The sequence below is a fragment of the Epinephelus fuscoguttatus genome, linkage group LG22 (assembly GCF_011397635.1).
Source record: "Epinephelus fuscoguttatus linkage group LG22, E.fuscoguttatus.final_Chr_v1".
In the NCBI taxonomy this organism is placed as follows: domain Eukaryota; kingdom Metazoa; phylum Chordata; class Actinopteri; order Perciformes; family Serranidae; genus Epinephelus; species Epinephelus fuscoguttatus.
The window spans coordinates 8,323,431-8,349,877 of record NC_064773.1 but is presented as its reverse complement, the minus strand read 5'-3'; the positions used below and the strand labels follow the sequence as shown (position 1 = coordinate 8,349,877).

Sequence of the window (26,447 nt, the reverse complement as noted above, 5' to 3'; positions counted from 1 at the left end):
AATACTGCATTATAATGCCTTTATAGGTTTGCAAAATATAACCTAGGCATCCATAAATATTCTCTACACACTCTCCAGGGTCACAGGGGACAAAGACCTGCTGGGGGTTGGGAGGACTGGAGTCCATAAAGCAGCATGTGTTGGATGAAAGGCGGGGACACACACACACAGGTCGCCACGGGGAACTCTGTAGTCGTTAGTAGGAAAAAGTAATCCCGTTACTGCCACCAACCAACAGGACTCAAAAGTAAACTGATGCGCATCGCTATTGGACGCAGCCAGGGTTGGACTCCAGCACCCCACCGCCTGTCAGGGAGCGCGTGTGGCCAGTCGCTCCTCATTGCGCGCTGGATATGGATCAGGACGCAGCGCGCCTCCCTGCTGTCTCTCGCGGACGGGCTGCACTCTGCGGCGCATAAACAAAGGTGCCCAAATGAACCACCGCCCTCCCGGCTCCTCCGGCGTGCAATGGCTTAACAGGAGAGACATGAGTGTCCGGACGGAGGACAGCATCACCTTGTGCCAAAGGGCTCTCCAGATCGTGACGGAACTTTGTCTCACGGGACACGTAGACCGGGAGAAATGCTCGGATATATTTCCCCTGGAGAGCAACATACCAGGTAAAGGACACGCAGGTAAATGCAATAAAGTCATTCATTTATTTACCCCAGTTTCCTGAGTTAATTGGTTTGTCCCCTTTATAGAGAATGAGTGTTTGCAGCGTTTGGAAAAAAGGAGACATCAGCTCTCACTTGTTGAAACTTTATTACGCACCGCTGAGTTGTTTTATTTTACCGCGGTGAAGTGTGCCAAAGTGTTTCTACCTGTTACGCATCTTGCTGCAGCTCAGTCCAGACTGATGGAGCAGCAACAGGTGGAAAACAGACTGAGCTGCCCATCTGATATCTGTCTTCCTGTGTCTTTCTTCCAGTCTTTCACTTTTTAATCATTCTCAGTCTGATTAACACGTTTTGAAAAGCTGCATGTATTCGCTGTATTCAGCTTCCTTGCTTATGATAGGGCAAACTTTGCATTAAAATATCAATAAGAACAGGAAATGTCAGGAGCAGATGGGAGTTTTGGTCACTGATTATATGATTCTCTTGATGCTGTGAGGTTTTCTTTGACTTTATATTGTCCTGCTTTATCAAACAGGTGCATATGCTGCCCCCTCTTTCTTACAGCTGGCTTTCTCTCCTTTTTTCTCTTTCTCCCTTGCATGTTTGTCTGTCATATTTTGTCCCTTGCTTGCCTCTCCTTTCCTTCATATGTGTCTCTGTCCTCCTCTATGGGTCCCTCCATGGTTACATGTAGACATCTCTATTAGTCTCCTTGCTGTGGTCGTGGGTTTCTGTGGCCTCGCCCTGTTGGTAGTCTCTCTCTTTGTCTTTTGGAAGCTGTGCTGGCCCATTTGGAGGAGCAAGGCTCTGTCAGCCCACGTCGAAAATGGCCTCCACGTGGGTTTCCCTGAGGCGCCTCCGCCCAGCTCCTCGCCGGTCACCGAGTGCAAAGCGGCGGAGGTGGAGAAGAAGTACCCGCTGGAAGTGAAGGCGAATGGACGGAGCACTGTCAAGCTCCTGGAGGCGGCCATGAAGATCAGCCAGACGTCTCCGGACATCCCTGCCGAGGTGCAAACAGCCCTGAGGGAGAAGCTCAGCCAGCAGGCTAAGATCCAGAGGCAGACCACTGAGCCAACCTCCTCCTCCAGGTACCTTACATGAACCCACTGCAGTCACAACCCCTCCCTGCCTGCTCCTGCAGCGAGGACATAATAATGACAAGCTATTCATGCACATTTTCGGGTGCTTACAATACAGTGTAATGGTAGCTACTTTTGGTTTGTGTCCCCATCCATGCATCAGTAGTACACACAAAAAAGCCCATGCAAAAACTGTCCTGACAATTTGTGACAGTGTCCTTGAGGTGGTTTGGCACGTGTCATGGAGCAGCAGGGGATGTCCAGTGACCTTGATCTGCTGTAGCACATGTTGAATTGTGTGTCTCTTGCACTTTCTGACCAAAAAAAAAAAAATCACCTCCTGTAGGCTCGTCAGCCAGACCCGTGGCGTATCTTCTTGCTTCAGTATGAACCCTATAATCTCTTTTACGTGTGAGAGTCAAGCTGATGTGGAAACAGTGGGAAGCAACCACAGTAATCAAACAACCAGCTCTTGCTTCTCTTTGTTTTCCAGCACTGTGTTTAAACTAGAACGTCCATAATTAGCATTGCTGTGGGGTGGGAGCTGTCATGGTGGAAGGCTGGTTTTTGGTTGAGACGCACCAGGCAGCTGCGCTCACTTTCTCAGAGGAAGCCATTATTGACAATTGCTTCAGTTTGTCATTAGGCCTGTTAATTAGATTATATTAAGACCAAGGTCTTTATGAATTATACACCCACCAGAGCTACAGAAAGGCCAGGTTAAAGATTACAACGCCTACTGTCTTAATCCTTCCAGCTACTCTTGTGACGGTGATTACTGACTGTCACTGATTATTTCCATTTCAAATGACAAAAACACCTACTATATGCTCTTAGCTCATGCCCAAATACTGTTTTAGGGCCAATCTCAGTTTAAGGCTAATGTCTTATAGCACTGTTGCAGCAAAACAATGTAATGAATTAGTGCCCCAGGACTGACGTTATGCACTTATCATAAAGTCACGTAGGTCAGGTTTAGGCAAGTAAAGTTACACTGGTTAGGTTAAGGCATTTAAAGTGACATAAGTTAGGTTTAAGCAAGTTACGTAGGTTACGTTTAGGCAAATAAAGTTATGTAGGTTAAGGCATGTAAAGTTACGTAAATTAGGATTGGGAGAGTAAAGTTATGTAGGTTAGGATTAGGTTAGTAAAGTTATGTGGATTAAATTTAGGCAAGTAAAGTTACGTAGGTTAAGTTAAGGCAAGTAAAGTTATGTAGGTCAGGTTTAGGAGAGTACAGTTAGGTAGGGTAAGTTAAGGCAAGTAAAGTTATGTAGGTTAAATTAAGGCATGTAAAGTAACATAATTTAGGATTATGATAGCAAAGTTATGTAGGTTAGGATTAGAAGAGTAAAATTCAGTAGGGTAGGTTTAGGTAAGTAAAGTTACTTAGGTTACGTTCAGCCAAGTAATGTTGTTTAGGTTAGGTTGAGACAAGTAAAGTTACGTATGTCAGATTAAGGCAAGTAGGGTGACATAGTTAAGTTTAGGCAAGTTACGCAAGTTAGGTTTAGGCAAGTAAAGTTACCTAGGTTAAGTTTAGGCAAGTAAAGTAACGTACATCAGGTTTGGGCAAGTAAAGCTACATAGGTCAGATTTAGGAAAGTATAATTACATAGGTTAGGTTTAGAAAAGTAAAGTTACGTAGTTTAGGTTTAGGTAAGTAAAGGTATGTAGGTCGGGGTTCAGCAAGTAGGGTGACATGAGTTAGGTTTAGACAAGTTACACTAGTTAGGTTTAGTCAAGTAAAGTTATAGGTTAGGTTTAGACAAGTAAAGTTATGTAGGTCAGGCTTAGAAAAGTAATTTTACGTAGGTACGGTTAAGGAAAGAATAGCTGCAAAGGTTAGGCTTAGGCACATAAATTTACTTAAGTTAGGTTTAGGCAAATTATGTAGGTCAGGTGTAGGAAAAGATACATGGTAGCGACGTACCTTAAAATTACGCAACATTCACAGGTTTCACACAGGACACAAAGACTAGTCTCCTGGGGGAAAGTCCTATGTTATTTGACCCATTCACCACCCTAACCTACTTACTTATACAGCGTTTCAATCTTTATACTTCCTCCGTCTTTACTCCCATCGGCGCATTGGTCACATGGTCACAGCCTTCCCAATTATGTGGGTGATACACAAATTATAGTGTAATAGTGTTATGTGTTAGTGTTATAGTTATAGACAAATTGTGGTGCATTATTTTGTAGGTATGCATGCGAAGAGTTCATGAGAACAGCCTGAACAAAATGATAAAAACAATCTAACTCCACAATTCAGTACCATGTAGTTCACAGTATTTTATGTTTTCAGCAACTATTTTCTAACATATATAATGTGTCTAGGAAGAAATCTCTGATTTGACTTTACCCTGACTTTGAAGAAGATTAACCTCTGAGGGCCCACAGTTCCAACTATTCTCTGTCCAGTTAGTGTTCATTGTGTAGCAGCCTTTTATGCTGTTTACAATACTTGGCTGTAGAACATTATTCAATTTTCAGCTGCGTTTCCTGTGCCATATCATTTGTGCCACGGCTGTCATGTCATTATGATTGTCTTATTGTCAGAAAGGAGGAGGGCCAGTTGCTAGGTGACAAGATTGGCGAATCAAACACTGCTGTTGTTTTTTCAGAAGATCCTTCAATTTCACAGAAATTTGCAGCACTCAGGTAATTTGTACAGGAGATTAAATCTGAATGCTGGAGATGTTTTTCTTATTTTTATTTTCCCAAACCATGGTTAGTGGTGACGAAAACAAAGGAAATCCTTCAGTGTGGACATTTGTGATTTTATTGCCTGGTATTCCAGTACTTTTAAGGTAAAACAAGTTGTGCTTAGAAAGAAAGATCAAGTATACTGAATCCTTTGTGTATGTACTTATGAAACAGTGTCCTAAGGTACCTACAAAATCAAGGTTGTAGGCTCTTGATTTAAGGCATCAAAAGGACAATATAGTATGAGTATCACTGGTTGACCTCATTGGCCAGATCATTGTGAGCATTCGAAGCTATTCCTTGTCAACGTGCATCAAGCATATTGAAGGATATACCTCAAAGAGTCATTACCAGTTAGTGCTGCCTTGGGACCGCAGTATATCAGATGGTTGTTCAGTTTTACGATTCTCAGCTAGATTAATGTGCTTCTTTCCTGAAGACTAAAGACCAACTAAAGAACATTTTTGGAGCTATTCTATCAGGCAGTGACATGTCAATGCATGTTCCATGAGCACCGCATTATTATGCATGATGCTCTTCAGATGCAGTTCTCTCCTGACAAACCATTAGCACCCATCATAACAAGCCACTCATGCATAACGCTGGCACTTCAAGACATTTACCAGATGCCCTTTCCCCTTTTCAACAGGCACAATTCATTCCGGCGCCACCTGCCTCGTCAGATGAATGTCACCAGCGTTGACTTCAGCATGGATACAGTGCCTCTCCGCCAGTCTTCTACAGTGAGCATTGGAAGAATAAAGCCTGAACTCTACAAGCAGAAATCTGTGGACTCAGAGGATGAGGCCAAAGAGCCCGTGGAGACTTGCGGAAAGCTCAGCTTCTCACTGCGTTACGACTACGAGGAGCAAGCTTTGGTGGTGAGAATCCTCAAGGCCTTGGACCTGCCTGCCAAAGACTTCACGGGCACCTCTGACCCATACGTGAAGATCTACCTGCTACCAGAGAGGAAGAAGAAGTACCAGACACGCGTCCACCGCAAGAATCTGAACCCCATGTTTGACGAGACCTTCTGTTTCCCCGTGGTGTATGATGAGATTTGCAACCGCAAGCTTCACTTCAGCGTCTACGACTTTGACCGCTTCACCAGCCATGATATGATTGGCGAGGTGGTGGTGGACAACCTCTTTGAACTCTCTGATCTTTCCAGGGAGGCTGTGGTGTGGAAGGATATTCACGCAGCAACTACAGTGAGTTGGCATTCACACTAACACACTCGAAGTCCTCACAAATGTGTACATTGTTGCTATGTGAGAAACGTTAGACCAAACTTCCCCAAGTGAATGTGTGCTTTTACAAAGGTCAAAACGTTAAGTATTGCACTGAACCACTTCTAAGAGCTCAGATTCATCCACACTGTTCCACAAGAGAGGCGGGTGGAGCACATTGCATAATTCAAATGCTTTGGGAAATACATTTCACCAGCCAAACACCCACACACATTTTCCAGAAACTGCTGGGTATTTCACAGATATAAATATAGCAACAGAGAATGAAATTATCCAATCACAAGACTTATGAACTGCAGCAATAAGGTCTCAAGCTTTAAGGAATTTATAGGATGTAATGCATGTCCTCATATGAACTATTTCTAAAAAAGGTCTGGTAATGTAGCCCAGAGTGCAGTTCACTCCTACATGAACACTTGTCACAGTTTACTCAAGAGCCTCTGCTTTATTTATGAATGGTCTCATTGTGGTGAACACTGAGCCATTGTTTTCATGCCTGTGGGCTATATTAACAGCAACAGATGAACTATATGATCAGCTTTGCATACAGACTTACTAAAGATGATCCTCTGTTTTCTCAATTAAGTTTAATAGCGTTTATTTATTGGATTTCAACAAAAAAGTGTTTTTTATATTAGGCTGTTTCTTAAAGGCACTTAGAATTGTCAAAGTTTATGTGTTGATCTGTTCATAAAAAAGGTATGACACATCTTTGATTGTGTCACTAGTGCTCACCTCAATTCATTTGTAATTACCTTCAAGCAGAGATTTGCACTTGAGTCACATGGCTAGGACACCACTCAGAAATTTGTTGACTTAAGATGTGGCAAATCAAAATAGACTCACAAATGGGCTTTGACTTTAGCACCAATGACCTTTGACTTCACTTGGACTTGTGCCCTTTGACTTGAAAACACTTGATACCTTCCCCTGAGCCTTAAGATTAAACAGTATGTTATTAAAAAGTCTACAAATCAATTAATTTCTCTTCATTCCTTGAATCGAACCAACATTAACTTTATTCATTTCCAGAAAATTGACACTTTGTTTGAACCAGTCCAACATTATCCAATCAAGGTGCAGGAGAGAACTATAAAGAACTAATGTTACGTAACTAAGTACAAGGTTGACAGAAGTATACCAAAGATAATTTTGTTTGCATACCAAACGTATGTCATGGTAAGCAAAAAACAAATTGCAGTATGCTAAACTTTCGGGTCAAAAATTGCAGATGGAGACGCAACAGCTACGAACAAACCTGTTTTACCAAATAAATGCAAACTCTAGGCATTCATTCATTTATGATTTTGTAAATCTAGTATAATACTCTGTGGTTAAAAATGAAATGACATTTGGAGGGCGCATTATTCTCCTGAGACCCTGTGTCCTCATATGAGGGCATCGCATTTTGGGTTTACTTGACCTTCTACTTCATTCCACTTCTGTTCTGTTCTGTTGTCCTTGTCCGTGGACACTTTTTTGTGCCATCCAGTGGTAGTAAGAGCACAATACACTAATCCATGTAAAAACAAGATGGCAGCCATCTCTGCCAAGTCAATCTGCAACTGATCCCGACACAAAAGTGGACAAGTTCCAAAACCTGATCACATTTAATGGTTGGAATTTGCTTATTTATGATTAATAATGTTTGTAGTTTGATATGGCAAAATTTGACCAATTTTAGAAACAGTAACAAGATAAGACTAGGAAATACTTGTTTGAGGATGTTGGGATTTTAATGTCATCTCGTTTGAGGACATTGGGACTTTATTATCATTGACAATGTTGAGTTTTTTATACTTATAGTGTCCTACAGATCCCAAATAGCTAGGAGAAATTAAAAATACATACTAAACAAAAGTTCAGGTCTCAGGAGGATATAACTTGTTTAGGGCTCAAAACTAAAAATGTAAGACTTGGGACTTGACTTGGGACTTGAGGAAAAGACTTGAGACTTACCTGTGACTTGCAAAACAACACCTTGGTCCCACCTCTGCCTTTAAGTATTAAAAAAGAGGTAATTATTGAGGGCAAACCCACAGTACGGGGTGCTTTACATTCTGACATGGGCCCACAAGCAAATAGTCTGGGCCCCATTGTTAATTCCACTAAGTGGTGATAATAGGCCCGTTTCCACCGTAGGAACTTCGGGGTAATTTTACGGGTCCGGGGCTGTTGGTGCGTGTCTCCACGGCAGGAACCACCAGGACAGAGTTCCAGAACTTTTACAGGGGCTAAACTCCTGGGTGGGGCTTGGGGTTTACTTGGTGCTGATTGGATATACTCAAGGCGGGATGTGACGTCAACGAAAAGCGACAAAATAGCCAGCATTTTTAAAACTCAGCAGCTCTCGTTCATAGCTTCCACTGCCATGTAAATGAAGGGACACGCCAGAAACCCAGCAACCACCTCAGCTCCTTCCATGCTGATTATTGTCTTTCTTATGTCTGCTTTCTTCTTCTTACTTCTGCTTCGTACTTCTGCTCCTTCTTCTTCTTTGTTGTTGTTCTTTGTTTGTTTCTTTGCCACGTCGCCCCAGTCAAAATGGTCGCGCAACGATTACGTCACATACAGAGCCCAGTAACTTTACAGGAACCTTCCTCCTACTCCGCCGCACAGTGGAGACACAGCGGTTGAGAGGGCCGAGCGAGAGGACGTTCCTGTAAAGTTCCTGCCCCCCTAATAGTACCAGGAACTTCTTCAGTGGAAACGGGCCTTATGTTTTCATTCCAGGTTGTAATAAGTTAGCAGGATATCTCTAAAACTGAAAATTTAGTATTTGGTGTAGAGCAGTGGTCCAGCCGCAGGGTCCAGATTTCCTCTTAGTCATATGTTCAAGGTCCACACAGTTTAATACATTCAGCGTCACACTTGCGTTTCGCCATGTCGTTGAGCTAGTTTGCTATCTCTGTCAAGTATTTGTCCCTTTGTCACTCACTCTACAACAGGAAACAGCACTTCAAAATCAAAGCTCTGTGTCGGAAATTCAATATAACAAACTTGACAAGTTTGCGAGTCACTTGCGGTCCATTCAGAATAGACCCACAACCCACTTTTGGACAGCAACCTACCAGTTGCCACTGGTGTAGAGTTAGGTCATTCACCAAAGTAATTAGTTATAAATGCAGATCCACACCAGGGACTTTTTCAAGGATTTTATAACGTCACGCTAAAGGGCATTTTTGAACATTTCCATTACTTTTCTGGTGAATTACTGCAAATGTGGTGCATATGATGCAATGTAATCTGCATCTAGATAATGCTGATCTAAATATAGACACAAATCAGAATTGAGACTGAAGAACACTAAACATTTTCTTTTGGAATTAAGATATAAAATTTCAAGGCCCCATGGTGGCGCAATAGACTTTCTGGGTGCTTGCTGCATTCAAGAACGGTTTGGTTAGTCTTCCGGATAGCCTAAAGAGCAAAATAAGGATATATTCATTCTCAGCGCTGTTGCATTTAAGTGAGTTTTGTTTTCTAGAATACTTAAATTAATCAACAGAGTATAATTTGTGCCATTTCTTTGCCTCGCTTGTTTAGTCTAGTATGAGGATTAAATTTACCTCCTCAAACTGCAGACCATAGATTAACCTGAAAGCTTCCTCCTCTGTCCATACACCTGAGGGTAGCTTTAGCTACTTTGAGAACTTCTACAAAGGTGGGATTGAAATGACAACCGCAAATTAGCTAGTTAGCAAACTAGCATTAGCATTCGCGTTATCGTTCGTGGTACCAAATCATTACAGACTGCTAAATTACCCAACAAACATACTGCTGGCTTATATCCGACAACAGTATAGTGGTGCTTCGTGCAAAAAACACATGTAGTTGTACAATGCAGTGATGTTCACTGTCGCACAGTCCTCGGCCGCTATTTCCAGTTTGAAAAGTGGTCCCTCCCCTTCTGCTACGTAGCCAAGATGGTGACCACTGAGGGCGAGAAGTGTGCATATTTCCAGGTCTTTGACCGTTTTGAGTGCACCATCTGAGTACTCATAGTGCACTGCATTTTTCCATACTTCTCAGTGTGAACGCGATTTGAAACACAGCAATGTTAGCATGTTGATGTTAGTCTAGCATTTAAGCATGCTAAAATTTGCTAATTAGTATTAAACACAAAGTACAGCTGAGCATTGTGGATTTTGCAAGAGATGAGCATTCACCCTGAGGAGGCCATGGATATCGGAACCAAATCTTAATGGCAATCCATCAAATATTTGTTGAGATATTTCATTAAAATTCAAAAATGGCAGGATTGTGGCACTAGAGAAAAGTTCAGGAGGTTATCAAACATAGTAGGATTCATCCATGAATGTCCATACAAAATTTCATGGCAAACTATCCAAATGTTGTTAAGATATTTCTGTTTGGACAAAAGCATTGGACCAGCTGACACTGCCATCACGAAAGCCTAAAAAGCAAATAATTCCTTAGAGCTATTAAGAAACTAGAGAGATAAATATCACAACACTGCCATGCTATGCTGCTAATGTTAGGTACCAGCTGACAAACTACAACCACCTTTGTTTACTGAGCTGTTTACTCCTTTGCTTTGACATTTTGATTCAGAGAATGTGGTCAAAGCCTTTAAAATGCATGCCTTTTCCTTTTTCTGCCCTCTAGGAGAGTGTTGACCTGGGAGAGATCATGTACTCGCTGTGCTACCTCCCCACAGCGGGGAGAATGACCCTAACTGTCATCAAATGCAGAAACCTCAAAGCCATGGACATCACAGGCTCCTCAGGTAACATGACAGCAAATAAGATGTGGCTCACATCAGAAGCACACACTGGGCCATAAATCAAACTTAGACGAAACGAGACAGGAGGTGTCCACTTAGAATGGAAATGAGGAGGAGATACAGGGAGGACAGTGGGAACAAATTATTGAATCTGTCTTATTACAGTCTGTCAGAATACGTGTCTTAGCTGTACTTTTAACTGTGAAAAATGACATGATTTTGTAGAGCTCCTGAACACCTGAATGTTACCAGGCAGCTGCAGAGAACATTCTGCATCATTTCTCTTCACATGTGCATCGTTAGTTTTGTTGATATTATCATCATATGACAGTAAACATGTCTCCCAGACCCTTATGTGAAGGTTTACCTCATATGTGATGGACGGAGGTTAAAGAAGCGAAAAACAACCACTAAGAAAAGCACGCTCAATCCAGTGTACAACGAGGCCATCATCTTCGACATTCCTCCAGAGAACGTGGAACAAGTCAGTCTGTCCATCATGGTGATGGATTATGATCGGTGAGTCAAGCAGTCATTAGATCCTGTATGTGCAATACATGCTAACGTGATAAGTTCAAGGGGTGGCAATCTCTGGGCGTCTGTAGTTGTTCAAGTAAGATTCAAAGGGATATGAGGCAAATATAAAACAATTATTAATGTATCCTCATGCGTCTGACTTTTCGTCTCAAGGTCCAAGGATTTTCTTAATGGGTTTTTGGTTAGATGCCTGAAATACAGCTGAGGAGACTTCCACATTTGTTCTCCAACAGAAAATACTGTATGTCAGTAAACTAGCCCATACCCATTGAGTGCACAGTTGCCCATGTACAGTTTTACATGGTGTGTGTTTGGGATACAGGTCATAGGAAGTTGCAGATTAAATAGTCAAGTGAACCCATTAAGAAGAGCAATGTGTGAATTTGAATACGATTTCTTTATTGAAAGTACAGTAGTACCATAGCCAATAGTGGGATAGTTAGTGGGCTAAAACTGTACATTAGTAGTTGAGGTTGCACGTTGAAAGGCAGATAGTTAAAGTGTTAATGTGGGGGCGTACTGGTAGTTCACATGGGAAAGGTGCGGCTAGCCCTTGTTGCGGCGGTGGGGGTTGGAATCCGGCCTTCGTTCATTTTTCTGTTGTTATAGCACCACCCAGTTGCCAATTATACATTTCTCCAGTCACCTTGAGGCGTCCTGTTCTACATATCTACCAAGTTTAGTAAAAATCCATATGGCGGTTCAGCCTAGAAAAAGAAATTAGATCTCTAGCGCCCCCATTTTGTTTGATGGGGTCAATAATGGAGGGGTCCCCTCAGATTATGTGTGGTCATATGCCTACAAAGTTGCGTGGTGATGGGTGAAACCCTTGAGATGTTCTACACCTTTATGTGATGAGCCACGCCCTCCGCAATATTCATTGCCTTATAGAAGCTCAGTTTTAGTAAGTTTTCCAACTTTTGCCAAGAGGGAACTTTAGATATTGGTCCCTAGATTATGTTCACCCAGTTTCATGCAGATCGCTCAAACTTCCTAGGAAGAGATCCATTTGAAGTGTTTTTCAAAAAATTCAAAATGGCGTAAAATCTATATAAGCGGAAGTTATGGGTTCTTGAGGCAAATGTGTTCCTCATGAGGAGAGGCATCTCTGTGCAAAGTTTCATGTCTCTACGATATACGGGGCATGAGATATGCCCATTCAAAGTTTGCAATTTCAATCGGTTGCTATAGCGCCCCCCTTTGGCCAATTGATGTAATATTGCTTCATTCGCATCCTCCCATGACCCTCTACCACTGTGCCAAATTTCACATGGATTGACCAAGTCAGTGAGGAGACAAATGTGGAACAGACACACAGACACACAGACAGAGGTGCGGCGCAGGGTAGTTTCGAGCAGCGTAACCCGAGGCGCGCTCAGTTTGGTAGTTTGGTGGGAAGTGTCGACAGATCCAGCTTGGCGCACTGACAGTTTCGTGCCAAAAGGCTTTGCCAAAGGTGCGCGTCACCAGCTGAAACCAGGTCTACTGTTAGTGCAGGCGGAGCACAGCCGGTGTAAGCCAAAGTTTGGCTGACCGGCGGACAGTGCGCACACATCACCAAAACCTCACAGGCAGGTTTCCAGAATATCAGGCACATTAACAATGTAATAAATACCCCCCCCAAAAAAACACTATTCAATGCAACTATCTGCGATCAGCACATAAATGTATCTCTATATCGACTGTCCCGTCACATCTGATGTCAGATCAAAGGGGATTGGCACGTTTGGCACATTTGGCACGCGTAATGGAAACCCAACCTGATTTGATTCACACAGCTGCAAACTAATGAGTTCACATCCCTCTCAGCCAGCCACAAACAGCCACAGCATCAGATAGGGAGTATATATTCAGCATCTGTCATCTTAGAAAAGCCAAAAGAAAAGAAACAGAGTGAGACTGCGAGAGAGAAAGAGAGAGAGAGCGCACGCACACGAGAGAAATGCAACATTGATTTACAATTGTGGTGACCTCCTCCCAGGCTACCTTTGCATCATCAGCCCGTGCAGGTCTGCTCACAGTTCCATATATTCGGACACTGCGAGCTTGGACCTCCCGGACCAAAACATCAGTTTCCTCCTGGGAGAAGTTTGGCCGTCTGATGCTGCTGCTCTCTTCTGCCATGGCGAATTGAGTAAACTCTCATTACGCCTTCGCGCGGTGCATTTAAGGGCGAGGAGAGGGGCTCATTTGATTGGTGTGATGTGTGTAAAACCCACTCCACGCCTTCTCTCCTCCCTCTTTCCGACTTGTGCAGGTAGGAGGGACGGAGGGAGTAGCTGCGCCAGGGCGCACGGTGTGCCAAACTTGCAAAATCCGCCTGGCCACACCCAGTTGGCGAAGCGCAGGTGCGCTGCGCCCCCGCCTCGCAGTCTGCGAAACTAGAGCCCAGAGTTTTCGTCATTATATAGTAAGATACCCGACTCATGAATCATTAGGCTTTTATATGTAAATAAGGGGGTTGCTAACAAGTAGCTAAATGAGAGTGCAGAGGTTGTCACCAAACATGGCTACCAACTGTGGTGTAGTGTGTTTATACCCTAACGTTGGCTTTTTACTCGTCGCAACTGCATTTACACATCAAAAATTGTAAAAGATTATTGTGTGTATAATCCAATATGCTATCCCATTGGCTTTTTGTTGAGGGAACCAGGGTGATGTGATCCCTGCACCACTCTGTTGGTTCATTCATAAGGACCATAGAGCTCAATCTTACATAAATGTTAGAGGGCACCATAATGTCCGGAGTTGGGTTTTAAATTTCTGATTATCTGCATCAAGACATACTCTTTCAAGGGAGAATTGCCATGCATCCAGGAATTGCTGTCTTTTTCCACAACCACGACTAACTACAAGTCAACACAGTTCACAGATGAGAAGAAAACATGTCAATTTGATGAACTAAAGCTCTAAAACACAGACACGACTCAATTAAACTGATCAGACTGCTTTTGGAAGATGTATTTTTTGGTTCAGACCTGACCTTGATGAACTTCCAGCTTCTTTTGATCCATTGATTCAATTAAAAAACTGTTATTTTTCAGATTAGTCATGAGTTTAGTGTCTGTTCCACAACTAACAGAAGCTTTACAATGTGCATCCAAATGTGCCTTAATGTGTGTTTTACTACTAACAGGGTTGGACACAATGAAGTGATTGGCGTGTGTCGCACTGGGCCAGATGCCGAGGGTCTTGGACGAGATCACTGGAACGAAATGTTGGCTTACCCACGGAAGCCCATCACACACTGGCACGCTCTAGGAGAGGTACAGACACTAATTTTATCCCCCCTGCCCATTCTCAAAGAACTCATATTTACAGAGCTTTCTAGAAGCTCCTGAATGTGACATTGACCAGAACAGATGCTGGAAACGACACATCAGATTGTCAGGTTTTTTTGAAGGTGGTACAAGCTCTGTTGAGTTGAGCTTCTTCCTTCGTTTAATTTATGGAAATTACATTATTTTTCTTCTTTGGTTTCCTCATTTAAAGGACAAAATCTGTCAATGTAGCTGTATTTGTTTTGAATAATAGAAAATACTTCAAAATGTAATGAAAAAACACGAATGATGCGAAGGTTGAGGTGAAAAGCAAATAGTAAAAATGCAATTTGCTGTGCAAAAATTCTTTCACAGTTACATTTACATACTTTAAAAATAAATAAAAAATTCTCAATTTTGAGATACCTTGACAGACCTGCAACATCATCATTAGCTGTTGTCTTGACTAACTGTTGATGAAAGCATATTCTGGACAGTTCATCTTCAATAACAGCAGGAAGAACAAGTATTTTGTTCATGGGGACATATATATTTTAGTTCAGTCTACACCTCCTACACGAAAATAAAAATATATAATACATAATAAATATGTATTGCATTTCTGTTTTTGTTGAGTGTTATTTTTGGTTGTTTTTTCTGTGAAAATCACAAAAACAAACCTAAGCAATGAGCTTAAAGGGATTGTTTGATATTTGGGGAAATGTAACTGTCCTGCCAAGAGTCACATGAGAAGATCAACATTATTTAATCTCCCAAGAACTCCGATAGTGTCTCACCGACATGTTTCATGTGTTTATTTAACTCATGTAGAAAAAACAAGACCTACACAGTGGTTGTATGAGAACGATGTAGCTGTTTCTGGAACACAGCAGCAGGACTAAGTACCTAAAACCAGCATCTAAGGGTGCTTTCAGACCTAGAGCTGTCTTTCTTTGGTCTGAATCAGAGATTAATTTTGTCACAAAGTTGTATAATTGCCTAGAGTTGGTTCATGTTCTCACAGCAGGCCCTCGGGTGAAAGTCTGCAGTTTGTTTGACCAACAGTTATAAGTTGTTTAATTGTCTAGCGTTGGTTCGTGTTCTCACGGCAGCATTTACAAGCGGACCAGATCAAATGCCTTGTGTGAGAAAGCTGCTCTTGATTGGTCAGAATTTCCATGTGGGGAAAATCCAGGAAGTAAAGCAAACGTTGAAGAAGGGTACACTTGCAAGACAAATGTGACACTTTCTAATGTCACAATGGAGGGACAACTACGCAGGTTGATTTTAGCGCTGCTCACCGTGGACTATATTGCTGTCATTGTTCATTTTAGTCAAAGCATACAGTTTGAAAACGAGGCGCGGCTCCAACTAGAAAACAATGTTTTGATGCATTGGATGTGCTGAATGTGCATATTAAGGCAGTACAGGAGGAGGTGCACATTAATAATCCTCCAGGACTGTAACATGCTCATGTTTAACCCAAACAATGTGTCATGTGACTGCAGTTGCTTCACATCCAGGTCGGAACACCTTCTCACCACAAACGAACCGCACCAGAGTTCGTTCTAGAAGAAATGGTCTCAGTCCGGTTGTTTTGGTGTGCACCCGAGTGTGATTGCTGTGTTCACACCTGCCCAAACGAACTGCATGGAGGGGGCAAAGGAACTTGAGTTCAATTGAATCAAACCAAACAGGGCAGGCGTGAAAGCACCCTCAGAAGTCATGTGCTCGCAGTGAAGTTGCCAGCTTTGCAAACTGCAAACAAAACCCATTTGATGATGTTTTTGGTGTTTAGTGTGCTAGCTAATAAAATGTGTAATCACTATACAACAGTTTAACAGATGCTTGAAGGCTAACTGTGTCCCCCCACTTTATTGTAATTTCATATTTTACATGTTATCAATGTTTCTTCCTCTTTTGCTACATCCACTCTCCATCTGACGAATAGGAAAACTCAGGTGATTACCCGTTTTCAGTGGTAAATCTACTATATAAGCTTTAGTATAAATAAAACTGTGATCATATGCAAAAACTACGTCCTCCGTAGCTCATCAAAACATTGTTCTGTAATAAACACTTACAGTTTTGTGTTAGAAGATGGGAACACAGTCAACAACAGTAATGTGCATTGTAAACAATCCTACAAAACACCAGGTACAGCAAGTAGGACGACTACTGCTGGACAGGGCAGTTACCCAGAGCAGCAGAAGAGCAGGAGGCTTTAACGCTTGCTCACAATCTGAATATTGTGTGAGGTTTAAAATGGAAGCTGTGTGCTTGGTTACGATTGGGCGAAAGTGTAAGTGTTCGAGACGTACAAAGCGTGCAAACACAGAAGGGGATTTTGCTGTAAGAGCAGTTTAACTGGTGTCTAACACTGTTTTGATAGGTGATAATCCCACTTGTGGATCGATGCAAATCCACTGTAATTGCCTCACAGCCACTGTGCTCTAAGAGGGAGCAAACTTTTTACAGCCAACTCACAGACATACAACTCCTACCTGTTACAGAGTTAAGCTCTTTTATACCTTAGAAACTGTTTCATCACCATGATTCAACAAAATGTTGAAGTCAAAGTTGTTGCATACCTCAGTATGAGGACAGAGTACATTGACAAACATCCTAAAGTAACTGCACATTAAGTTAAATCATCAACAAATGCACAGATACACACAAAAGAAGACATTGTCAATACTGCAAGTGTGACGTTTAAAACCGATGTGGATGGTGTGGAAATGCATCAGGCCAGTCGCCAGAAGAAAATGTTGGCATTGTACAATTTTGCAAACCACCAATACGTGTAACATTTGTACATTTCATACATAGCATATCAACATTTCAATGGTGACACAATTCAGATACTTCAGATCTTCAGTTTAGATACCTACTGAATTAGAGCTTAGATCCTCAGCCTGAGCCCAAACCCGTGTCGGGCTCCTCATAATAGACCAACTACTTATCACACCACTGGCCGTGCACATGAGAGTTGTCGACGGTGACAACATGTGTTTCGGCTTTGTTGAGCGTAGTACGATGCTGGTATGTGACAGCAAAAAGACGGGGACCTCGACACTTAAGAGGCACGTGACGAAGGCTTGCCATGAAAAGAAAGCCTTCAGTGTCCATGCTCATATCCTTGTTGGGTTTAAACCTGGCTTGTGCTCATAATTACAGTTAAAGTTACGGGCCGGGCTGGGCTCGGACAGAATATGCACGGGCCCGGGTGGGGTCAGGCTGGATTTTTTGGGCCCGATCAAAGCTCTACACTGAATGGCATGACCCCTAGGCAAGACAGCTGCCATGCTGCAAACCACTGAATCCAACAAACAACAATACCAGGTGTTTTTTAGTGAGACATCAGGGCTTTTTCAGCTGTGATTGTGGTGCCAAAAGTGGCATTTTTTAGTTAAATGTCACTGCCATGATTGTAGAACCAAAATTGTTTTTTGTAATCAAAATATCAGAGCATTTCCAGCTGCCATTGTGGCACTTAAACCAGTCCTTTTTAGCGCAGCATCGGGTCATTTTCGGCCGCAATTGTGGCACCACAACCGGCTGTTATTTACAGAAATATTGCAGCATATCCAGCAGTCGTTGTGGCACTAGATCCAGATGTTTTTAGCAAGACATTGGGGCATTTCCAGCTGCAATTGTGGCACCAAAACTGGGTGTTATTTAGCAAGACATCAGGTGCTTCCGGCTGCGATTGTGGCACCAAATCTGCTCATTTTTTAGCAAGACATTGGGGCACTTCCTGCTGTGATACTGGTGCCAAAACCAGATGTTTTTTTACTGAGACATGAGGGCATTTCCAACCATAATAACGGCACCAAATTCAGGTTTTCAGTTAGACCATGCAGCTTTATCAGCCGCAACCATGACACCAAAACTGGATGGTTCGTGCTAGACATTGCTGCATTAGCATTCAATGCCAACATTTTATTTTGGCGACTAGGTTGAATGCATGCCACACTTTGTCCAAAAAAGTTAAGGAAATATACAACAAATCACTGTGATAGTTCCCCCGGCTGACACAAACGTCCTCTCTTAAAAGCAATCATCTGGCTCTGCGGCTTAATGTGACCTGACCCAGCTGGGTCAATACAACTGTTATTTGCCTATGATCACAGTACATCCTGAGGACTAGAGAAATAACCTGCTTAGTTACCACAAATTGATGACAAAGCCTCTGTAATGTGTTGCGTTTTGTGATATTTTACCTTGCAGTGGCCTGGAAGAGCAGCAAGCTTTGAGAGTCAGGGTTCGTGTCCTTCCCCCAAACCTCCGCAGACGCCCTGATGATCGCAGGTAGAATGATAACACCACCTCTGTAACGAAGCAGAAGATTTTGCAGAGATACTGAGAAGTTGTGTTGCCTATGAGTCTCTTGTGAGCATGTTGTATGAAAATCCACTCTGATGCGTCTCTTACATGTTTATAAAAAAGCAAGGTTGAATCGAAACTGTTCTTATTGATTCATTTGAACTCGGGTCCTTCAAGTGCTCTACAGAGCTGGCTATGCACAGCACTCACTGTCACTCAGTTCAAGAGTTTGTTTTTCATACATCCGCTTTCAGTCTCAAAAAGGCTTTATGTGCCAAACACTTACCACAGACCACATGAATGCTAGGCCTCGCTGCAAGAAGTCCTCGCTGATTCACTCGCAGTTTTTTCAAAATTTGAGCAAAAACCCTAGAGCTCTGTAGTGAGTTAGCATTTTACTTTGAAATGGCACAAAGTGAAAGGGCTACACTGCTCATTGCCATGAAAACATTTGCTTGATAAAATACAGTCAATACAGTTTTGATCCAGGTTTAGCTGAAGAACGCAGGTAATTGAGCATCTACAAGGGCTGGGTAGATCTCTCTCTTAAAGTTCATCAGTCACAGCTGTTGCAGATGTGCATAAAGCAGCCATTAACCAATCATTGTTACCTGCAGACATCAGAAAAGTCAGCAACACTCTGAGATTTAAGAGAAAGTGTAGCAGATACATGTAGCAAAATGTATCAACAACAGTCAAATCAAAGTGTTTGATTTATTTGTCCTATTTATTTTTATACAAATCAGATTGATTTCAGCACATAATTGCAAATTGAAATAGCAGCATAAACATATTAGTCAGACTCAACCTCTTATTACTCCTATAACTTTAATAAATGTTAATTAAACTGTTGTTGACACTGCAAATGTCCCTCACGGGAATGTATGTGCCAGTGATTCAGAGAATAGTGTCCAATCATAGCTCAGCAACTGTAACTAGGCACAGCAGGCCTGTCAAGCTTTGGTTTCTTATTTTTTTTACCCTCCTCAAAACAAAGAAAAGTACAAGACTGAAATGTGAGGAATGGATTTAACTGTGTTTATCTGCTCTAAGAAGCAAACTTAAGGTTAATATGTCCAGCTATCTAGCCTATACCCACAGTAACCCAGCCTTACATACAGAGCCAGGAGCTATTTTATGAGGTCACAGATGATAAAAGAGACAATTAGCACACCGACAGTGAAGCACTGTTACCCCCTTTCCACCAAATTAGCTCTGGTTCTTGAACTGCTTCTGTTCAGGACTCTTGGAACCGTGGTACGACCAAGCAAACCAGCCTGTATTTCCACCAGTTTTGATCTGAACCATTGCTATCATGGATGTGTCATCACTGCAGGGTGCTGCACAGTACACAACTAAATAAAGAGCAATATGGCAGATTGCATTGATGACCTGCAAGCTTTTGTTTTGTTATTACAGGTATTTGTTTTATCCAAAAAAAAGGCATGGACCAAGTATTCATGAGATCACTTCACGCTCTTTTTTCTTCCAAATTACCTCTTACTTATTGTTTCCTCCTCCATCTTCTTTTTCTAACCTGTAGACTATGACACACTCATGATGTCGTCACAGTTCACACTTCAGGTTAGGAAAAACCTATTTTTTGGCTCCAGCTGGTAACCAGCTTTTCAGGTCCAAACCAATTTATTAGGGCCCAAACACCAGTCGCTAAGGTCCTCTTGACACTGAAGGAATTATTATTTTTCTCCGAAAAGAATCACATTTTTGAGGGGCTTAAGGTGCTCGTAAACTCGTCAAACTTTGCGCACACATCCGAACTGGTGAAAATTTACATCTGATATGGGTCTGGTGAACAGGTGTCACAAAATGATTCAGTAGCGCCTCCAATTAAACGTCTACAAAGCACCCCCCGAAGCTGGTTTCACCGACATATGCGAAACTTGGTAGGCACACGTAACACCCCAGGATGTACCAAAAAAAAAAGTCTATTGGAGCCATATCCTAAACCCAACAGGAAGTCAGCCATTTTGAATTATATGTGTAATTTTTGTGCAATTTTGGCTATTTTCAAGGGTTGTACTTTAACGAACTCCCCCTACTGATTAGATCCGATTGACTTCATATTTTGTCTGTGCCATCTTAAGACCTTCGACATCAAAAGCTGCTCAAAGCTTGACTTTTCATCAAACTGTGTGACTGTGGCGGGGCGTCAAACTTAATAAACTAAACTAATGTTTCGCCACCAAACAGGAAGTGGTCTGTAACTTCAGTATACACGGTCCAATCTGCCTGAAACTTTACAGGTTTCATGAGGCTCCAGGCCCAAAGCCAACAACATGCACATTAGGTATCATGGTGATTGCGCCACTTGTTGGCACCAGGAAGTAAGACTTATCAGACAATTATCTTTTGATTTACCTGAAATTTACATGGTGTATTCTCCAGCACCACATAGCAGTAACAGAAAGTGGCACAAAATCTGAAATAGGTCATTCCAACGGCCACACTCTATGACGGATATACCATGTCACTAACAGAAATGAACAACGGCATTAGCCGGCATCTTGCCAGCAACCCCGAGTTGCAGAAAGGTGTGAGAGACTGTTCACTGCTGCTTGCAGCTTTAAATTTTGATTAAAACGCTGTGAAGAGTTCAAAATTAGGTGCAGTACCTGTTCCACGTTAGTGGAAATGGGGTATGTTTGGAAGCTGAGGTCCCAGATGCTACTATGTCAGAGCCTGAGCTCTTTCCTGTTGTAATGGATCTGGGGAGTTTTAAATTTGTTACTTGAGATAGTGTAACGTTCAGCAAACACATTGTTTAGACCTCATCCTAAGAGCATTTTCTTTTACAAAATTAAAGATGGAAGTTTGAAATTCCAAACAATGAAGCATGAATCTACACTCTGTCTTGCTAATCAAAGTGCAGGTATATGATCTAATCAGGGTGATGTTAGAATGAAACCGTCTGATCTTACATTTTCCTTATTGTACTAATAATACTAGGACTAACTGACTGCACTGACATACAAGAACATTGTCTTTCACATGGACCGTCAGCTGGTGAGGACGTTGACATTTTGCCTGGGACATGCTTCTTTAGCTTCAGTTGGGAGCATATCCATGTCTCGGTCTTATATTATGCTCCCCAAGTCGGTATCTTCTCAATATGACACATTAACAAGACCTTTCAGAAGGTTTTATGTCATCAGCGGTGTATGTTTCTCTCAGTGAAATGTCAAAATCACCCACCTACACCTTATAGCCTACTGATGTTATACACCTTGAAGCCTATGCCCTCAAATTTCCTGGTAAGACAGATTTTGCCTTTATTGCTTTAGACAGTGATATCCCCAAAATGGCAGAAAGGATTTTTATCATTTAAACTGCAATGGACATCTCCATCTCCCATCATTCATTCATCCATTCATCCATCAGCCCTTACCAATCTCTAACAATGCTAGTTTATATTAAGAACACAGGATCCTGGGAACAGAGACCCCCCACAATCTTTTAGCATATCACGTATCAGGTTCTCAGGTTGAAACAAGTCAGTGTGACAAAGAGAGACATAATTTTCAACCAACTCATGAAGCTAATGCAAGCATAATTAGTTAGCTAGCTGATAAAACCTGCAAGCGACAGTTGTCATCATAGCTGTCAAAATTAAAGGTCGGCAGCCATAAATGAGAGGCTGGTTTTGTCAACCTCAGACTGAAATAAAGGAACCATTGTTTTGAAAATTACCAGGTATTTCCACTATTCACTGTAAACTGCATGATATGCCATGTGAGAACTGAAAGCTTGACAGGCATAGCAATGGTAACAACGGAGGGTGGAGCTTAGCGAATGATCAATTGGCCAAGCAACACTAAGAATGTACGCTGTGCCCAGAATCGCATACTATGCACTACACACACAATGTTCTTACTATCATTCAACATACTTTTGCGTGAACAAACAGTAGTATGTATCTTGGTGGATGCTTATGCGTAGACGCCACATTGATTGTGTCAGCCCATTACGGTGATACGTCAACCATCACCATTATATTAGCGAGGGCAACACTTACTCGTCAACAGATGCAAGAAAAACCACAACCCTCTTGTTTACTTGCATGTGTTTACAAGCCCATCTTGACCTTTTCAATATGGTGACAAGGTTTACATAAGATCCAGTGGCCAATGAGGCACCGATGTTTCTATAACTTTGGTAATTACTGTGTCACTTCCCGAGGGCCTCCTGATTAGTTGGTGACGTCCAACCACGGTAACTCGTGCCAACCTCAGCTCTACCTATGATTTAAAAAACTATTCTAAAAATATATTGTGCCCAGAAATGTTAAATGTTATAATTACACTTAATTTGAATTGCTAATGCTAATGCTTACTAAAAAAGATCTCGCATACTGGTTTAGCGTACTAAATGGCATGTTAAAATAGAATTTCAGATGCAGCCAATGAGAGTAACACAGACAGTCATCTCAATTTAAAAACTAGGAAGACAAAAGAAAGCCAACAACTTTTCCTCACCAGATACCAGTTCAGGGAATTATAATCCATCAAACATGTTTATTTTTTTACATTAAGCCATATAAAATTAAGTTCAGTGCAACTAACACAGAACATTGACTCAGCTTCTCCTCATATGTGAGTAATAAGAAACTAATAAGAAACAAACATAGGAAATAGAAGAAGGCTATGTACTGTTATCTTACTTGCACATGCATATAATGATGCTTTTTCCCCCCTGCACTGCCCTTACTTATATTAAAAAGAAATATTTTTACTTGTAGCATGCCTCGCACCACTTTACGAACACACCTATTGAGGGAAAATGTAAGAAATGAATATTATTAGTATTTCAAATTTCAAACTTTGTGTTTACATTTGTATATATACTTGTCAATGGCACTGTTTGATTATATTAAAAAGTGAAATTTAAGAAGCTGTCGTGAACTTATGGAGATAGAGACATCACAATGTATTTCTGTTGTTTGGTGATAATTTGAAAAGCTCAGACCTGTAATTGAGTGAAATTTATACATGTTCTGTAATAGTTGTGAACAATTAGTCAAACTGGAAACCCAGTGAAGCCGACTCTACCTTATCGAGCTATTCCATGTTTAGGAGTTTAGAGCTTTGAGCTGTAATTGTTTGCATATTTGGTTGAATCTATATTGAGCAAGAACAACTGCAACTGCTGTCATGATGTGTACAGTTTGTGATAACTTTTGTAAAACTTTAAAGTAAACATTTGGAATATGATTTATTGTATGTTTCATATGTATTTTAACAAAATAAATAAAAAATGAAGAGTCACAGCGCGTCTGGCTTTGTGTTGGAGAATCAACATTTTCATTAATTTATTTTGGCTCTGTGTCACTCTGCAGTTACACCTCCAAACCACAAGTCGGCGTTGGGGTTTCTGTCAAGTGCTGTAAGGTTTAGTTGATTCAAAACACACCCACAACACAAACACAAGTAAACAAATCAGTGTCACTATAACTCGCAGCATTCTCAGACAAAGCACTTGTCTTTATCTGGACACATTTTCCCCACAAATACAACATGCTAACATTATTAGCACAAGCCTATGGCATTTTACATTGTATAAATTAGCCGAGCAGCTAGCGGACTTTTCCTCTACTCATATGAAGCCAGGGACAACAGCAACATTTAACAAAGGTAAAGTTACAAAATTTGGCTCCATTACAGCTCACAAGGTTCACTGACAAAACAACTGTCTTATACTAAACACGTTTTCCAAACAAATACAACATGCTAACGTTATTAGCACAAGCCTATGGCATTTTACATTGTATAAATTAGCCTAGCGACTAGCAGAGATTTCCTCTGCTCATATGAAGCCAGGATAAATCACACACAAGACTTAAAATGCTATTTTTGTGGAGGCTTTACTGTCTTCACAAGTTATTGTGTCTTATCTGTGAAATTAAAGTAAATAAAAACTTTGTCTCCACTGAGGGAAATGGTTTCAGCTTACAAAAATAGACAGGGGGTCTGCGTCGTAGCTACGGCATTGATTAAACGCAGAAGTATAAATCCTGCTTTAGACCACCATGTCAAAATGTCCAACTTTACAGCAGAAATACATGTGGTACAAATACAGTCTGGTACAAGAAACGGTTTTGGTCTGTTATCCCTTCATGACAACTGTATGATGAGTGAATTTTTATGTAACTCACACATTTACATTTTCAGGCTTAAAGCCACGCATAATTAAGGGCGGACCGCTTTGAGTGACAGGCTGTCTACCAATAGCGTCCTCGGCTTCTTAGTCAGATCCAGCCCTCACTCCTCTAAAGCCAAAGCCTCTTGCCCAAATGTAGTCACTTCTGGCTCCAAAAAACCAAGATGGTGATGGCAGAAATGACAAACTCAAGGGTTCAAAATAATAGTCCACAAATCAATGGGTGACATCATGGCAGTGATGAAAACTTTTATCCAAAAGCTTAATAACTCCCCTCCAAAAGGAAGATAAAGAAACACAAGGGAAAAATAAAGGAAAAGTTCCTGGTAAGTTTTGAAATTGGCCACAACTATAGCATGCATTTTCACACTGAACCAAACAAAGAATAGTAGCGAGGTAAAATTTTCCTCACAATCTGTAAGTGATAACAGTGTGTCACCTGAACTCGTCATACCTGCCTCCTGAACAGTGGACAGGAGTCACACACATTACCACTGCCAATCAATCAACCAGAACAGCCAGTCTAATTACAGCTCTGTCACACATATTGGTTTTTCCTGTGCTGCCTTCTTCTTTGATTGTTGCCTGACTCAATTCAATAATGAGAATAACGTTTCCCTTTTCACTGGAGTGCAAGAAGTGTGGTCTGCAGTTAAAATGGCACAATTACCCAACTTGACTAAAGCCACTCTGACCTCCTCTGAGTACTGGGCAGCATGAAATGAAATAGCAGGAAGAGACCTTTACTCGTTGTAGTTTTGTCCGTGAATGCAAAGCAGCATTTGTCCTTACAAATAGTGACATTTACAAGGGGAATAAAATGCAGCTGAACTAGTAAAGTACACCCTGCTTCCTCCAACACTCCCTATTAGTCTCTGTGGTCAGTTTGCACCATGCCGTCTCCTTCAACCCCTGCTGACACTCAACCTACAGCAAACAATAAATGTTATGTAACCACTCCATCGAGCGACACAAGGCCTCCGAGTTTGTAAAATGCTTTTAAGACGCTCGTCAGATGGATGTTTCCCTCATCTTGCATCCGTTTGATGGCGAGACATGAAGAGAACATTTTGATCTCTTGTGCGGCGTGACATGCAGCACAACTTCCTTTTGATCCGCAATATTGTATAGAAACAGACAAAAGGGGGATGTTGCATTAGTTTCCCTGGCAATGAAAGCTGCCCACTCACCGAGCGCTAAACCCATATTTAGAGTGGAGTTGTATCTTTACTTAGCAAGGGCTAATAGCTCCACGTGGTGATGCATGTAATTAAAGCTTTGTCATTTCCTGAATGCTTATTTGAGCTGGGTATTTAACACCACTGCTCTGTGAATAGAAGTCTTAGAAGGAGATTGGACTGGCCTCGTGGCTCAACAATGCACCTGCAGGATTACTCATTATTGAAGAAAACTGTCCATCCCAGTTTCAAATTGTCAACACGGAAGATGCAAAAATAAAAATGAGCTTCTTTCAGACTCTCCTCTTTGAAGATGCAACTTGTTTTGACTAATGGCACCTTTAATTAGTCATGACTAGCTAATCAAAGAGCCTCACTAATGCCAACATGACAGACTCTTTTAATTTAAACAAAAATATTCATTAAGATTTGTTCTTAAATATTAATTAAGTTATGTAATGATATCCGTGTGGTGTTACCAATGCTTGCGTTGTCCCCATTTCCCAGACAATAACACTTCAACACTCAAAAGCTATCGGTACGCACAGACAGGTCTCCTTTATTATA

General features: G+C 41.5%; 1 protein-coding gene across 4 annotated transcripts; it reads left to right on the top strand.

Annotated features, from left to right (window-relative positions):
• On the top strand, nucleotides 1–23,680 carry syt10 (synaptotagmin X). Of its 4 annotated transcripts, none has more exons than XM_049566854.1 (7): nucleotides 1–635; nucleotides 1,315–1,708; nucleotides 5,058–5,619; nucleotides 10,288–10,408; nucleotides 10,753–10,924; nucleotides 14,079–14,208; nucleotides 18,433–23,680. In XM_049566854.1, exons 1-7 carry the CDS (start codon nucleotides 434–436, stop codon nucleotides 18,502–18,504), a joined length of 1,653 nt encoding a protein of 550 aa, XP_049422811.1. In that variant the 5' UTR covers nucleotides 1–433; the 3' UTR covers nucleotides 18,505–23,680. The 4 variants fall into 4 exon arrangements, with proteins under 4 accessions (XP_049422811.1, XP_049422812.1, XP_049422810.1 ...); XM_049566856.1 differs by having other exon boundaries at nucleotides 269–620; XM_049566855.1 differs by lacking the exon at nucleotides 18,433–23,680 and having other exon boundaries at nucleotides 1–620; nucleotides 14,079–14,736.
• The last annotated feature ends 2,767 nt before the right edge of the window (nucleotides 23,681–26,447 follow it).

Excerpts from the sequence above, each read along its gene's own strand:
- syt10 (XM_049566853.1), top strand. The coding sequence starts at position 434 with ATGAACCACCGCCCTCCCGGCTCCTCCGGCGTGCAATGGCTTAACAGG. Across the intron at positions 636-1,314 it reads ACCAGGTAAAGGACACGCAG|ACATCTCTATTAGTCTCCTT; the intron begins GTAAATGCAATA and ends GGTTACATGTAG. Across the intron at positions 5,620-10,287 it reads ATATTCACGCAGCAACTACA|GAGAGTGTTGACCTGGGAGA; the intron begins GTGAGTTGGCAT and ends TCTGCCCTCTAG.